The sequence below is a fragment of the Oncorhynchus mykiss genome, chromosome 24 (assembly GCF_013265735.2).
Source record: "Oncorhynchus mykiss isolate Arlee chromosome 24, USDA_OmykA_1.1, whole genome shotgun sequence".
Classification (NCBI taxonomy): domain Eukaryota; kingdom Metazoa; phylum Chordata; class Actinopteri; order Salmoniformes; family Salmonidae; genus Oncorhynchus; species Oncorhynchus mykiss.
This window is the reverse complement of record NC_048588.1, coordinates 18494823-18510374: the sequence shown is the minus strand read 5'-3', so window position 1 is coordinate 18510374 and position 15552 is coordinate 18494823. Positions and strand designations below refer to the sequence as shown.

The 15552-nt window shown below is 43.7% G+C and overlaps 2 protein-coding genes, 1 long non-coding RNA gene and 1 pseudogene across 7 annotated transcripts in view; 2 read left to right on the top strand and 2 right to left on the bottom strand.

The window, feature by feature from the left end:
* The window catches only part of LOC110503929 (nucleoredoxin), a 57289-nt gene extending 50990 nt beyond the window's left edge, over positions 1-6299 (top strand). For 3 of the 4 annotated variants that reach the window (XM_021582587.2, XM_021582589.2, XM_021582588.2), the window contains exons 7-8: positions 180-304; positions 5172-6299. In XM_021582587.2, the coding sequence (XP_021438262.1) occupies positions 180-304; positions 5172-5354 (308 nt within the window). In that variant the 3' untranslated portion in view covers positions 5355-6299. The remainder of the gene's footprint in view (positions 1-179; positions 305-5171) is intronic. The other variant, XM_036961391.1, reaches the window with a different exon arrangement.
* A 574-nt stretch (positions 6300-6873) lies between these two features.
* Positions 6874-8042, bottom strand: LOC110503931 (annotated as a pseudogene).
* Positions 8043-8254: 212 nt separating this feature from the next.
* LOC110503361 lies at positions 8255-9161 on the bottom strand. The gene is made up of 3 exons (XR_005039331.1): positions 8833-9161; positions 8414-8659; positions 8255-8303 (listed from the first exon to the last, which is right to left on the bottom strand). It is a non-coding gene; the product is annotated as an uncharacterized LOC110503361 (long non-coding RNA).
* Positions 9162-9259: 98 nt separating this feature from the next.
* Positions 9260-15107, top strand: LOC110503930 (glyoxalase domain-containing protein 4). 2 transcript variants are annotated; one of them, XM_021582590.2, is made up of 9 exons: positions 9262-9645; positions 10060-10109; positions 10238-10358; positions 10459-10603; positions 12926-13062; positions 13351-13437; positions 14287-14400; positions 14487-14573; positions 14665-15107. In XM_021582590.2, the coding sequence occupies exons 1-9, from the start codon at positions 9556-9558 to the stop codon at positions 14728-14730; spliced, it is 897 nt and encodes a 298-aa protein (XP_021438265.2). In that variant the 5' UTR covers positions 9262-9555; the 3' UTR covers positions 14731-15107. The 2 variants fall into 2 exon arrangements, with proteins under 2 accessions (XP_021438266.1, XP_021438265.2); XM_021582591.2 differs by lacking the exon at positions 13351-13437 and having other exon boundaries at positions 9260-9645.
* The last annotated feature ends 445 nt before the right edge of the window (positions 15108-15552 follow it).

Here is a 15552-nt window from a genome sequence, read left to right as displayed (position 1 = left end):
AAACCTCTCCTCCTCCTGTTCTCTGCTCATTTACCTTCTTTCTCTCTTCTTCCTGTCTTCTCTCTAGTCTTCATGCCTTCACGCCAAGTTCTCTCCTCTTCTTCTCTCACACGTTCTCTCAACCTTTCCTCTTTTGACTCTTTTCATACTTTTGACACCTGTGTTTCTCTCTTGTTCAGATACGGAGGAGGAGGGTGAGCTGGAGCCGGCGAAGGAGCTGATCCAGCCAATCGCAGAGAAGATCATGGCTAAGTACAAAGCCAAGGAGGAGGAGACACCACTGCTCTTCTTCGTGGCTGGAGAGGTAAGATAATGGACACACACACAAACACCTCCAGCTGACCTAGATGAGAATATTCACATGTGATGAAATCTGTCTTATATTTTGGCATTTTAGTTGTTTTGCATTCCTGTCTTGTGTACTGTACATCTCCTCTACTGTGGGTGTCTGTGTGTTTGCTTGTTGCTATGCTCTGGCATGATGTTCCATCTGCTTTAGTTATCACATATCATAATCCTCTGGTGGAACACATGCCACTACTCCCCAACTGACATGAGCTACAGTATAATGTCAGAGGGGCCATTTCTGAGGGATGAAACCCCCTTTCACTTTTATGTGAGGCACACCACAAGGCCCATGGCCCAGAATTTAGCTGGCCGTGTGTCTGATGGCTGTTCTCCCTCGATCTTTCCGCCCACCCACTTGCCTGCCCTCAGTGCAGGAGGGAACATGGAGTTTTCTTAACTCTTATCTCTTGTTTTTCCTTCTCAACCTTTTCAAGAGCTTGTGGAGTTAGCAGCAGGGACAGACGTAATTACCAGATTAGCTTGCTCCCCCTCTCCTCTGCTCACAGGGCTCAGAGCTCGGGGGGGTCAGGACGGTGTCCCATGTCAGATGGTTTAGGTTTCAGCCATGGGGAGCTGCACAGGTGCTCCCTCTCTGTCCTGTCTTACCCTCTGTCTGGCTGCCTGAGGCCACTCTGCTGTCTGTCAGTCTTAATGCTACGGACACAGACAGACACTGGGGCTAAGACCACATACTAACACCCTCTCTCTTTACCTTTTCACCTGTTTGGGCATTTGTTGCATACTGATTGGTATTTATGTTCATCTGGACTGGACCCATTCTAATGAATGTTACATCAGTGAATCTGTTTCTCAGCTGAAAGGTCTGTGTTGCTTTCTAGGTTAATGTTCAGTCTGTGGTAGTCTATAACAGGCAGGTACAGTTTTCTCATCGTCTGGGTTTACATGTAGCTGGATCTGAATTCACCAGCACTCGATCTGTTCCAGACTGGGGGTAGTCCCAAATGGCATCCTATTCCCTATAAATGGCACCCTATTCCCTATATGGGGCCCTATGGGGAATAAGGTAACATTTTGGAGACAATGTGTATACCCTGTTAGATATCACTCCCTGCCATGGACCCATTGGGCTCTCTGTTATGCCAGGCAGAGGCTGAGGTTACAGGATGGACCCCCATGCAGCCCGCTGGGCCCTGGCCTGGGTGAGGCCTGCCTGCACGTGGTCAGACTAGGCTCTGTCTGCCAGCTGCTGTGCTGGGGATGGTTTACTTAATCAGTGAGACAGTACAATGCTGGCAGCCCCACATGGAGAGCCTGGCCTGAAGAAAATGAGAGGGGATCTCCTTACCCCACCCTATCAGTCACAGAGAGGCTAAGAGAAACTGACCTGCAACCTACGGTTGTACCATTAGAAGATCACATTTATTTATATAGCCCTTCGTACATCAGCTGATATCTCAAAGTGATGTACAGAAACCCAGCCTAAAACCCCAAACAGCAAGCAATACAGGTGTTGAAGCACGTTGGCTTGGAAAAACTCCCTAGAAAGGGCAGAACCTAGGAAGAAACCTAGAGAGGAACCAGGCTATGAGGGGTGGCCAGTCCTCTTCTGGCTGTGCCGGGTGAAGAATATAACAGAACATGGCCAAGATGTTCAAATGTTCATAAATGACCAGCATGGTCAAATAATAGGTCTGGGACAGGTAGCACGTCCGGTGAACAGGTCAGGAGTCCATAGCCGCAGGCAGAACAGTTGAAACTGGAGCAGCAGCATGGCCAGGTGGACTGGGGACAGCAAGGAGTCATCATGCCAGGTAGTCCTGAGGCATGGTCCTAGGGCTCAGGTCCTCCGAGAGAGAGAAAGAAAGAGAGAATTAGAGAGCATACTTAAATTCACACAGGACACCGAATAAGACAGGAGAAGTACTCCAGATATAACTAACTGACCCTAGCCCCCCGACACACAAACTACTGCAGCATAAATACTGGAGGCTGAAGATGAAGAAGAGGCCCTATTCACAGAGAAAATTCATGGGGATTGATGGATATTTGTGATTGCAATAAAGACAAATACTGTAAATGTTATATATTTTATATCTACAGTGTTTTCTATATTATTAACTATGAGATACTTGGGGTATAGTTGTCTTCTTTGCCTTGATCTTCCCAGGTTTAGCCAGGAATAGGAGATCCTGACAATAGTTTAGTCTGCCGCCCGTATCACCTGCTAACCTCCCTGACCCCAGGGTACAAAGGTCATGTAGACACAGAGACCTGTGTCACACTGTGTGTGTTGTGAGCCAGACAGGTTGGCCTCTCCACTAGTTATTTACGTCCAAGCAGTGTGGTGTTTTTAGAAAACACTCGTCTCCTGTGTCTCTTACTGGCAATACAGTTCAACAGTTAGAAGAAATGAAACAATCAATCATCAAGAAGCAATACCCTCACAGGCAAATCCCTGTCATTTAAAGCAACAATAACTATTTATTGAATAAAAACACTTTTCATTAGGTCTAACAGTGCTTTACAATGTACAGTATGTAAAGATACAGGGTCGAGCTGGCCTATATCCTATCCTTTGATACAGTGATTCTCAGTAACCATGGGTTTCCAGCCTGAATCTCCCAGTGATACAGACTGATAGGCCGTTGTTCAGCCAGTCATATCGCTGTGCCGATTGTATCCTGAATTTCACAACGCCTGGAGACTCTCAAGCTGACCAATCAGTAGGCTGCTTTCCAGGCCGTCTGGCCAACGGGAGCTTCTTATCTTTGCAGGTCCTTATCTGATGAACGTCGTCTACTCTTTGGAATGCCACAGTGCTACAATGGTCAGAATAAACCTGACATGGTGCAGCAGGAGGTTCCATACGGTAAACGCACACGGGAGCCTTATCACGACAGTCAGTCAGTGACTGCAGGCCATACGTAGCATAGCATAGATACCCTTTGTCTTTGTATTCAGAGCTGGGCTGGAGAGCGAGGATGGGGGCCAGCCTCTTTATCACTCGCACAGCTGGACTGGTTGCTTCTCATGAAGAACAGTTTACACATGGTTAGCAGCCACACAAAGGAAGACGCGAGACTTCCCACAGAGAAGAAGACAGCCATGGAGATTACATCTCTTCATATCTAAGAGGCTGGGAGGCCATGCTAACAGAGAGACTCCTGTGATTTCTCTTTTTGTGGTTCCTTTCGAAGGCAATGCTGAGGATGTATCTTCAATCTGAGCTTGCAAGAGAAGACTTTATGGGGGATGTGAGGAGTCACAGATTTTCTCAAGCTTGGGAATGTAGCTTGTGGCTACATGAATCATCCATTAAACATCCTCATAAGTGTAGCAATTACTTTCATTGTATATTTTTCTGAAGTTGAATAGGTTTAAGACGATCTGCTCCCAGATCAGATGGTAGAGATTCAGGGGAAGTGAGCTCTCCAGATCTTACAGGATAACTCAACTGTTCTGCTAGCAGTTTCGCAACAAGTCAAACTGTGTTGGCATACATACTTGTCCTTTTTAGGTAACAAAGTGGCCAAACTGGTCAGAGAGCAGATTGTGCAGTTCAATCCATTTAGGTTGAATTGTTTTACTGCCATTTTTCCAGATAACGGGAGCGTTACTCCAAAAAAGAAAAGAAAAACATTTTGTGAAAAGCTGTGATTTAATGACGGGGCCAAGCCTTTGCGACAGCGCCAGCTTGTGGTCATTTTCTGTAACTTCTCTATTTTTAAATAATATTTTCCATATGAAATTGTTCTTTGATCTCTTCCAAGTCTCTCTCACCCAGAGGGCTTAGTTGAGTAGAAATCAGCTCATCCTGTCACGAGGAAGGGAGAGACCATCTCAGAAGATGTCATATACTAATCTGGCATGACAGAGCTGAAATGTGACTTCACAAATCAACACTTGGAATCCTCTTTAACGTTTAGAAGAAAAGTCTGGACTGACTGGAACTAATGCAGCTTTGTTGAAGTGGGGAAAAGCTTCTTATAAGATTACATGCGGTTGCAAGTATTGCCAAAAAGTGCATGTTATTTTCTCTGAATAATTGATAGCCCCTCCGAGTGGGCTGGGGTGCCGCTTCCTGTCTGCTGTGGTGTTATAGTGAGTTATTCCTGCTGTCTTATGATTGTCTGTAATTCCCAGTTGTTAAAAGGGTGAGAGGTGAGATCAAGCCTGGGACTGAACAAGGCTTGTAAAAAGACATTCAGTGACATAAGTCTGTCCTCACTAACTCTGTCGTCAAAGCTCCACCACACACCCATTTTTACTATTTCTCACCAGACAGGAGGGAATACACCACTCTCTCCCCCTCCTTCTCACCCACGTGTACACTATCCAAACACGCTGTGATGTGTCTCTGAAGCTTCCCAGCCTTGTAGTCTGTGGGTGAGGCTTTGAAGGGATGGATGTTGTTGGACCCCCTCCTGTTCCCCCCAGCTCTCTCCCACAGTGGGGTGCATGACGGAGCCCTGGCTAGTGGTGAACACTGCCTGCAGGAGAGAAAAGAAGAGCCTCCCCAGTCTTCAAGCAGACATTGACATTATCACCTTCAGTTGTGAATCCATTAAGTTATATTAAGTGCCATAGTTAATCTTGTGTCCCTGTTTTTTTAATACCAAAATCAAGTCAGAACTGATTGAAAGCAATTACGTTTTTATATTCGGTCATAAGGATGTTAGCAATTATCTAGCAATTCCTTTTGCATGACACACAGGATAAAGTGTTGTTGATTATATGTAAACTAGGCCACGCCACTTCACTTTGTCATACAACTTCTTCCCCAGGCACAATTGCTACCGCATATAGACAGGCTGGTAGACAAGATTGTTGTATGATCATGACTGACCTGTCTGTGTTCCCAGGATGACATGAGTGACTCCCTGCGTGACTACACCAACCTCCCAGAGGCAGCACCCCTGCTCACCATCCTGGACATGTCTGCCCGGGCCAAGTACGTTAAGGACGTGGAGGAGATCACACCGGCCGTGGTGGAGACCTTTGTCCAAGACTTTCTGGCTGAAAAGCTCAAACCAGAGCCCATCTAGAGAGCACGGCTAGACTGTCCCAAATGACACTATTACCTGCATAGTGCACTGCTTTTGACCAAGGTTTAGTCCTGGTCTAAAGTAGTGCACTATATAGGGAATAGGGTGCCATTTGGGGAACACACCTAAACTTATGGGACTGAACCCACACCTCCATCAAACCCTGAACTCCCGGCTACCACCAGCCAGCCTCCTCTCCAGTCTCCCCCTTTTAGTCAAAGGTCTCACTTTTGACTGACATCAACTTTTTTCAGACAGGTCTTTCTCTCATGGAGTCTTCTCCTGTGGTGCCTTGCATTGACTAAAGCCCCTACAGTAATATATGAACATTCTGTTGCTTTTTGGCTCCAATAGCTTATTTGATCAGTTTCATTATTGGCATTTCTTGATACTAGAAGAAACCACACAATGTCGACCCAATGGACTTGAATTTTCACAATGTCTCTTTCTTTTGCCGAACCCTCATTGCTGGGAAAGAATAAAATGATTGCAACAAACGTTCTATAGTTGTAATTTACAAGTATGCAGTGCAGAAAATGTTCTGATCTTCCGTCTGGTGTTATTGTTCTTCTGTTTAAAAGGTGCTGCAGAGTAGTATGGCCGCTGTGCATACAGTAGACTTAACAATGTCTGATTTCCCTGTTTTAAAAGGTCATTTTGTCTGTATTTGCTTGTTTTGTATTGTGAATGGTATTTCAAATACCATGTCATGTTCTCCATGATACGAGAGAGTAGTCTTATCATAATTATGTTTCCATTTCAACCACCATGACATAAGATGATTTTCTGTGAAGATCCTCTCTATTGAAAAGGCCAGATATTTTTGAAGGCACAAAAATGGCATTTTAAAATCCATCTTAGCAACTAAGTGTATTAATTCACATTTGTCACTCCCTGGTTGTCTCTAGTCATGACTTCACAGCCATTAAAATTCACTGTTAAGCACAACTGTCTGGCAACTTCCTCTATCCATGAGGCCAGTTCTCATTCACTTGGTCAAGCAGTTTTATTCCATTGAGCAAATTTATTTTACAGTATTAGCTTGGTATCACCTACATGTGCCCATTATTTATAATGCATCATGACCTCATTTAGTTTCCATTTATATATATATATTTTTTTTAAGTACAATTTGTCTTGATGTCAGACTTTGTATACAACCCATTTGTTTACAGTGTAAGACAACCAAGTATTTCACACCTTTCAATTAACTTCCTTGCCTACAGTAAAAGTTCCCAAATTGCTTCAGGTGCCACTGTGGTTACTATGATAATTGCTTTCATATGCCCATCAGTGAAGTTGTTAATTGACAGGTTATTTCCCTTGCTAAACAAGGCATGCACATGTCCAGTATAGAGATTAAGCAGTCATCTTGAATGGCAGCAGTTTAGTCATAACTGGCAGGAAATATAGTAGGCAACTGTGTGGAGTGTAAGTGAAGCTTACAAAGCCACACTGGCAGGAATTGGAATATATAAGTGAGTAAATAGGCAGACCGGAAAGGACACATTTCACATTGTGGAAATTGTCATTTTCAGCCAAACGCTGATTTTATTTCACTTTTATTAGCCGAGTTGAATATGGAAATGAAATCCATCCATGAGTCAGTCTGACATGAGGTACAGTGAAGAGGTGTTGTGCAGTCTAGAATGCATGCATGGAAAAAGTGACACCAGGAATAACATGTCCGTTACACTCAAATGGCTTCCAGGAAAATCATGGAAATTGCACTTTAGATTAAGCTTTCCTCCAAGACGTCTCCATTATGTTTAACAGCTGCCTTCAAACAGGAGCATGCTGGCTGCCATGGCTGAGTTGAGACTGTCCATCCCTGTAGTCCCTGGAGTGGACAGTCTTGGACCGGCAGTTCTCTCAGCCAATTGGACAGCTTCCAGACTCAGTCCATGATTTTCTCCATCAATCACAAGGCCTGTGTTCCCCTGAGCCCAGCCTTCATGGTACAACTTGGTCGCCGCTCTTGGAAGTCACCGTTTGGAATCTGATATTCCTCATAGTGCATGTCTTTACAATTAGGCCTGCTACACACCCATCCAAAGTCCCCTGCCTTTGAAGGTTTGTTGGACTGGTTTGCTTCCATGTCCTCAGCTATTTCTCTCTCATAGCCGCTGCAGTTGTCTGCCACGTGGACAGTCAGACTTTGGCAGCTGGTTTTGAATGTCGTCCCAGTCCAAGCAGGGGAAGGCGGAAATGGGCACCAATCACTGCTCGCAGCACCTTAGGTTCCCAAGCGTCCACACAGCCTGTGAAAAGAGACCTACACAAGATACTTAGTGAAAGAACCATCCAGAGTAGTGCACAAGTTCACACACTAATTCCTCACTATCAGCTCCTATGGGTACACTCAATATGGCCACCAGTCCACCCAATATGGCATCATTGACTTGAATAGGGTGTAACATTTCTATAAATTGGATTATGCCCATCCCCAGTTTATCATCATGACATACCCCAGGACATTGTGGCAGGATGGTGCCCAGGTTCCCGCACGTTGTCACAGATCAGGGACAGTGGCACAGACTGACCACGCTGGTCCTGAGGGAATGTCAGCCAGGATGGGTCTGGCTGAGAAAATGGCGCCCGGGTGGCGCAGTGGTTAAGGGCGCTGTACTGCAACGCCAGCTGTGCCATCAGAGACCCTGGGTTCGCGCCCAGGCTCTGTCGTAACCGGCCGCGTTGTGCAACGCACAATTGGCCTAGCGTCGTCCTGGTTAGGGAGGGCTTGGTCGGTAGGGATGTCCTTGTCTCATCGCACACCAGCGACTCCTGTGGCGGGCAGTGCGGGCTAACCAAGGTTGCCAGGTGCACGGTGTTTCCTCCGACACATTGGGGCGGCTGGCTTCCGGGTTGGATGCGCGCTGTGTTAAGAAGCAGTGCGGCTAGGTTGTGTTGTGGAGGACGCATGACTTTCAACCTTCGTCTCTCCCGAGCCTGTACGGGAGTTGTAGCGATGAGACAAGATAGTAGCTACTACAACAATTGGACACTACGAAATTAAGGAGAATTTAAAAAAAAAATAATAATCATACACCCTTGCATACCTAACATCTCCCTTTAGCGCTACAAGGTCTTGATATTCCTCAAACGTGACTTTAACCAGAGTGGCCCTCTTCAGTTTGTCCAAGGGGAGCTCACAAAGTGAACTGAAGAACAGAACTGAAGAACACCATCTGGGGGGTTGGCACCAGCAGCCAGTGCATTGCAGATCAGATGTCGTCGCACCCCCCTAGCAGGATCTTAACTGGTGCTCCCGAAACGTCATGGAGCGAGCCACACTCACCACACTCCTGGCAGATGGCGAGAAGATAGTTGATGTTCAGTCCAGATAGCAGGCTTAACTTCATACAAAGTCTACATGCAAACATACATCACAGACCGTAGTTACTAAACCTCTACAAGCCACTATAATGAAAGCGGGGCCATTCACTCAATTATCTAGCCAACATGCACAGATACTTACGCCAATCTTTTGTCACCAGGTGGTCCTTCAGATTGGTTGTATGTTCCCGGCGCTGAGGATGCTTTGCCATTTCTGGCACTCACTTGCTGAAAACACGATCAGTGGTCTACTTTTTTTAATGGTCGTTGACAGTGGACTCCTTCATTTTGGACACAACTGTCAGACTGCTTGTGCCGATTTGATCTGACATTTTTTTCGATGTTTGAAATGTCCTCTCACTATCAGGATACAACACCTTCACGGGTCTCATTTTCAATGCTCGCACGTATCTTTTTGAATCTACGATACAGTCGTTGCCTTTTTCATCATATGACTTCGTCCTGCTGGAAGAAGATGCCTCTCATGGACGTCACCATCTTCGCGAAGAGGGCGTGGAAACAAACAGCGGCATGACGATTGGTTGGTTTATACCATAAAAAAATGTGTAGGGGGGGGGGAGAATCCAAGTAAAACGTGTTTTGTTGGTAATACTGATTAATGTTGGTAATACTAATCTGTAAAACAATATAATATGCTTAACTTTTAATTTAAATACTCCTCGTTATCTTGAGATAGATTTAATCTGCGATTCAGCGGCAAATCATTTTATCTGTACCGAAAAACGTTGTCTTCCATAGAATCGATACCAGAGCAATCGATTGCAAGGTTCCTCATTCGACGTAGACAAACAGAGCGTGAAAAATAATCGTAACATAAGTACACAGCGAACTCACCTGGGATATAATGGCTTTGAGACGAGCCTTGCATTTCGTTTTCAAAGTGGGTGACAGAAGCAAAACGGCCACCTTTTACCGAGATGTGCTAGGCATGAAGGTACATTTCCAGCTCTTTCGTAGAACATCCTCAAACATGTGACCAATAGATTTCACTTGCACAGAGTGTACCAACGTTGTATTTTTTATTTAACCTTTATTTATCTAGGCAAGTCACTTAAGAACAAATTCTTATTTACAATGACGGCCTACACCGGCCAAACCCGGACGACTCTGGGCCAATTGTGCGCCGCCCTATGGCCGGATGTGATACACCCTGGAGTCGAACCAGGGACTGTAGTGACAACTCTTGCACTGGGATGCAGTGCCTTAGACTGCTGCGCCACATTTAATTTGTTTCAATCGTTTGTTATGATTTGTGCTTCAATGGTGTTCATAGTGCTGTAAACTCACGTGATATTGGGGACTAGATCACTGTTTTGCCAAAATGTCAAAATCATTGATTTGATTTCAGATTTTGCGTCATGAAGAGTTTGAAGAGGGATGCAAGGCCACTTGTAATGGGTAGGCAGGCTGTCAACTTTACTGTTCAACCAACACCTCTTATGAAAATGAAATGTTTGAATTACTTGTTGTGTAACAATAGTCACGGTCTCTCTCATATGATGCCCTACTTGCTTGTGTGTATTCAGCCCTTATGATGGAAAATGGAGCAAGACAATGGTTGGCTTTGGTCCAGAGGATGATCACTTTGTGGCTGAGCTTACCTACAATTATGGAGTGGGAGAATATCACCTTGGCAATGACTTCCTGGTAAGTGAATGGTTATTCATGAACATATATATATATATATATATATATATATATTTAACCCAATCCTACCTCAATGTATGCCACCATGTCTTTATTTCAGGGTCTGACTCTGCAGTCTAGCCAGGCTGTCAGCAATGCTAAGCGGCTTGGTTGGCCCCTCACTGAGGTTGGAGAGGCTCTCTATCTGGTTGAGGCCCCTGGAGGTTACCGCTTCTACCTGGTGGACAAAGATCAGCCTCACAATGGTGGGTCAACAGTGCTTTGCACAGAAGATCATTGCTGTAGTAGACTCTAAAGTAGACTATAGTCTACCATGCTTATTTAAAAGTCCAGGAGGAAATTAACCTGGGTACCAGTCTGTTTGTGCCATCATGCCAGTTCTTGCCATGCCATGTTTGGTTTGCATTGAGTAGGCAGGAGCACAAACGTATCTGGAACCAATCTAGATATCAATACTCCTTACATCCAGGTAACTGCCAAAACAGAACAGCTTCAATGCGCCTTGGCATAGATTCCACAAGTGTCTGGAACTCTATTGGACAGATGCGGCACCATTCTTTCATGAGAAATTCCATAATTTTGTGTTTTGTTGATGGTGGTGGAAAACACTGTCTCAGGTGCCACTCCAGAATCTCCCATAAGTGTTCAATTGGGTTGAGATCTGGTGACCGAGACACCCACACACACTTTAAACCCCCTATGCTCCTTTGACACCCCCCTTTCAAAGTCAGAAATCTCTTATTCTAGCCATGGTAGCCAAAATAATGGGTAACTAGGCATTTTTAGACATGACACTAAGCATGATGGGATGTAATTGCTTAATTAACTCAGGAACTACACCTGTTTGGAAGCACCTGATTTCAATATACTTTGTATCCCTCATTTACTCGTGTTTCCTTTATTTTGACAGTTACCTGTATATTGTGTACAGTTGAAGTTGGGAAGTTTACATACACCTTAGCCAAATACATAAAAAAAATAAATCACAATTCCTGACATTTAATCCTAGTAAAAACTTCCTGTCTTATGTCAGTTAGGTCACTTTTTTTTTAAGAATGCGAAATGTCTGAATAATAGTAGAGAGAATGATTTATTTCAGCTTTTATTTCCTTCATCACATTCCCAGGGGGTCAGAAGTTTACATACACTCAATTAGTATTTGGTAGCATTGCATTTAAATGGTTTAACTTGGGTCAAATGTTTCAAGTAGCCTTCCACAAGCTTCCCACAATAAGTTGAGTGAAGTTTGGCCCATTCCTCCTGACAGAGCTGGTGTAACTGAGTCAGGTTTGTAGACCTTCTTGCTTGCACATGCTTTTTCAGTTCTGCCCACACATTTTCTATAGGATTGAGGTCAGGGCATTGTGATGCCCATTCCAATACCTTGACTTTGTTGTCCGTAAGCCATTTTGCCACAACTTTGGAAGTATGCTTGGGGTCATTGTCCATTTGGAAGACCCATTTGCGACCAAGCTTTAACTTCCTGACTGATGTCTTGAGATGTTGCTTCAATATATGCACAGAATTTTCCTTCCTCATGATGCCGTCTATTTTGTGAAGCGCACCAGTCCCTCCTGCAGCAAAGCACCCAACATGATGCTGCCACCCCCATGCTTCACGATTGGGATCGTGTTCTTCGGCTTGCAAGCCTCCCCCATTTTCCTCCAAACATAACAATGGTCATTATGGACAAACAGTTCTATTTTTGTTTCATCAGACTAGAGGACATTTCTCCAAAAAGTATGATCTTTGTCCCCATGTGCAGTTGCAAACCGTAGTCTGGCATTTTTATGGCGTTTTTGGATCAGTGGCTTCTTCCTTGCTGAGCGGCCTTTCAGGTTATGTCGATATAAGACTCATTTTACTGTGGCTATAGATACTTTTGTATCTGTTTCATCCAGCATCTTCACAAGGTCCATTGCTGTTGTTCTGAGATTGATTAGCACTTTTCGTACCAAATTACGTTCATCTCTAGGAGACAACGCATCTCCTTCCTGAGCTGTATGACGGCTGCGTGGTCCCATGGTGTTTATACTTGCGTACTATTGTTTGTACAGATGAACGTGGTACGTTCAGACGTTTGGAAATTGCTCCCAAGGATGAACCAGACTTTTCTGAGGTCTTGGCTGATTTCTTTAGATTTTCCCATGATGTCACGCAAAGAGGCACTGAGTTTGAAGGTAGGCCTTGGAATATATCCACAGGTACACCTCAAATTGACTCAACTGATGTCAATTATCCTATCAGAAGCTTCTAAAGTCATGACATCATGTTCTGGAATTTTCCAAGCTGTTGAAAGGCACAGTCAACTTAGTGTATGTAGACTTCTGACCCACTGGAATTGTGATACAGTGAAATAATCTGTCTGTAAACAATTGTTGGAAATCAAAGTAGATGCACAAAGTAGACATGCACAAAGTAGATGTCCTAACTGACTTGCCAAAACTATAGTTTGTTAACAAGAAATTTGTGGACTGGTTGAAAAACGAGTTTTAATGACTCCAACCTAAGTGAATGTTAACTTCTGACTTCAACTGTATGTGTATCTGTTTTTCACTTGTTTAAAGATCCTGTACAGAAGGTATGTCTGGCAGTGTCTGACCTGCAGAAATCAACACACTACTGGTCCTCCCTTCTGGGGATGAAGGTGATGGAGAGAAATGAGGAGAAAAAGACTGTGCTGATGGGATTCGCAGACACTCAGGTGTGAGAGAGAGAGAGACACTTGGTTCTACACCACAGGAGGTTGGTGGCACCTTAATTGGGGAGGAGGGCTTGTGGTAAAGGCTTGAGTGGAATTAGTGGAATGTAATCAAATACATCCGACAAATCGTTTCCATGTGGATGATTCCATTTGCTCCATTGCGGCCATTATTATGAGCCATCCTCCCCTCAGCAGCCTCCTGTGTTCTACACTTAGAACACGAGTGTGTGTTTGCATGAATTGATAAGATGGTGATAATGCTAGGTGTGTGTTTCTGTATATTTGCAGTGTAAACTAGAGCTTTACAACATTGGTGGGACAGTAGATCATGGGACAGCTTTCGGGAGGATAGCTTTCTCTTGTCCACATAAGCAGGTGAAGTAATTTACCCTTTTCCAGTACACGACACACTGATGTCATGCACATATCCGCGTGTCTCTTGACGGCAGTAAGAAAGCCGTCGCCATTTGCGCCCATTCAACATCACCTAGATTTACTTTTTTATTATTCTAAACAAAATAACTTTTTTGGGCGCTCAAATGCTTACAATGTTTTGATTCTAGCTTGAACAGTTGACGAAGACTATATTTGGTTGTATTCTTTGCAAAATAACTATTGGATGCAGCAGTTGTTAGCTAGAATGTTAACGATCATTGAAATAGGCTGTTGCAAAAGCTAGCCAAGGAGACAATTTCCGAGTTATTATTATTTTTTGAAAGTATAATGCGATGATGACAAACATATTAAACAGGACATTCATACGAGCCTTATAATCCAAAAGTAGTGTGAAATCACTCATAAGCAAAATGTAAATAGTATTTTTTGCTGGGGTTTCTATAATAACTCGCCCTTGTTCTGCCATCAGCTTGCTCGCATCGCCCTCATGCAGCAGTGTTTGCTAACACAGAAAGGGGTCTATACAATGCTATAAATTATTTACATGTGTAACAGTTTTGCTTCCGTCCCTCGCCTCGCCCCTACTTGGGCTCGAACCAGGGACCCTCTGCACACATTGACAACAGTCACCCTTGAAGCACCGTTACCCATCGCTCCATAAAAGCCGCGGCCCTTGCAGAGCAACAACTACTTCAAGGTCTCAGAGCGAGTGACGTCACTGATTGAAGCGCTATTAGTGCGCACCCTGCTAACTAGCTAGCCATTTCACACCGGTTACACATGCACACAGAAAGCAATATTTAATAATTGTTGTTTAATTATTTTTAGTTGCCAGATCTTGAAGCCCTGATGACAAAAGAAAACTATAAAATCCTTACTCCTTTGGTTAGCCTGGACACCCCTGGGAAGGCTACAGTAGAAGTGGTCATTCTGGCTGATCCAGTGAGTGCATTACCAAATGATTAACATGGGTAAAATATATTAATTCTACATTCTGCACATAATAACGGTGGTCATATGTGGTCTAGGATGGCCATGAGATCTGCTTTGTGGGAGATGAGGCATTCAGACAACTCTCCCAGATGGACCCCAGTGGAAATGCATTGCTGGATAAGGTTGGTATTTAGAAATATTATGAAAATGAAACCATACTTTGCATTATCACTGAGTACATAGTCTTAATCTATTACCCTAATTTATTTTCAGGCTATGGCTGAAGATAAAAGTGATGAGTGGTTTGCCAAGCACAACAAGCAGAAGGCTTCAGCGTAAATGCTAAGAACATAGCTGAGCCGTCATGGGTCTACTGGACATCTCCAACTACTGTACCTGGATGTGTTTGTGAACACTCCAATAGAGGTGTAGAGCATGGGATCTCTAATTGCCTGTATATTTTGCCCCGTATATGGCATTACCCTTCCAGCTGCACTACGTCAGTAGATTTTACTCAACCAGAAGCATTATTTAGAGATGTTTAGGAGACTGAAATATACTGACTATATTTCATTCATACTGTGGCAGAAGCTTGATGAACATGGACAACTTTTAAATGAATCATGTTTTTGTATGCAAATAAAACAATTGTACCTGTTCAGCTCAATGAAATGAATAAAACACTGTAATAATTCTGACTTCATCAGAACAGTGAAGTGCAAGACTGCAAGTGTGTGTGGTAGAAAAGTAATTTCAATTTGAAGTCCTCACACTGCCAAATTGTAGGTCAAGGTTTGTAAAAGGTGCAGACGCTGCAGGTTGAAAAAACAATGAAATGACAGGGCATATGCATATCATGTGATGTTGAAGCGGTGTTGTGCTCATTCAACAGTTTCAAATGGGGAAATGAAAGTGAACTATATCAAAAGGGTGTGCCATGAACATTTTCATCAAGATGGGAGAATTGCCTAACCTTTGCTAACAACTCAATAGTACCATCTTCTAGTGATTCCATTTCTTTGGCATAAAGAGATGAATGACACTAAACAAGAAGTGTTTGGTCCCTTATTAAACGAACTATTGAGTTATGCTGCATAATAAAGAGGGAGAAGCATATTAAATCATTTTTTAATAAACTTGTGTGCACTGATTGAAAAGATA

Bases quoted from the DNA above. Each gene is read 5' to 3' on its own strand.
- LOC110503930 (XM_021582590.2), top strand. From the start codon at position 9,556: ATGGCTTTGAGACGAGCCTTGCATTTCGTTTTCAAAGTGGGTGACAGA. The intron at 9,646-10,059 runs GTACATTTCCAG...ATTTGATTTCAG, and splicing joins GAGATGTGCTAGGCATGAAG to ATTTTGCGTCATGAAGAGTT. The intron at 13,438-14,286 runs GTGAAGTAATTT...AATTATTTTTAG, and splicing joins TCTCTTGTCCACATAAGCAG to TTGCCAGATCTTGAAGCCCT.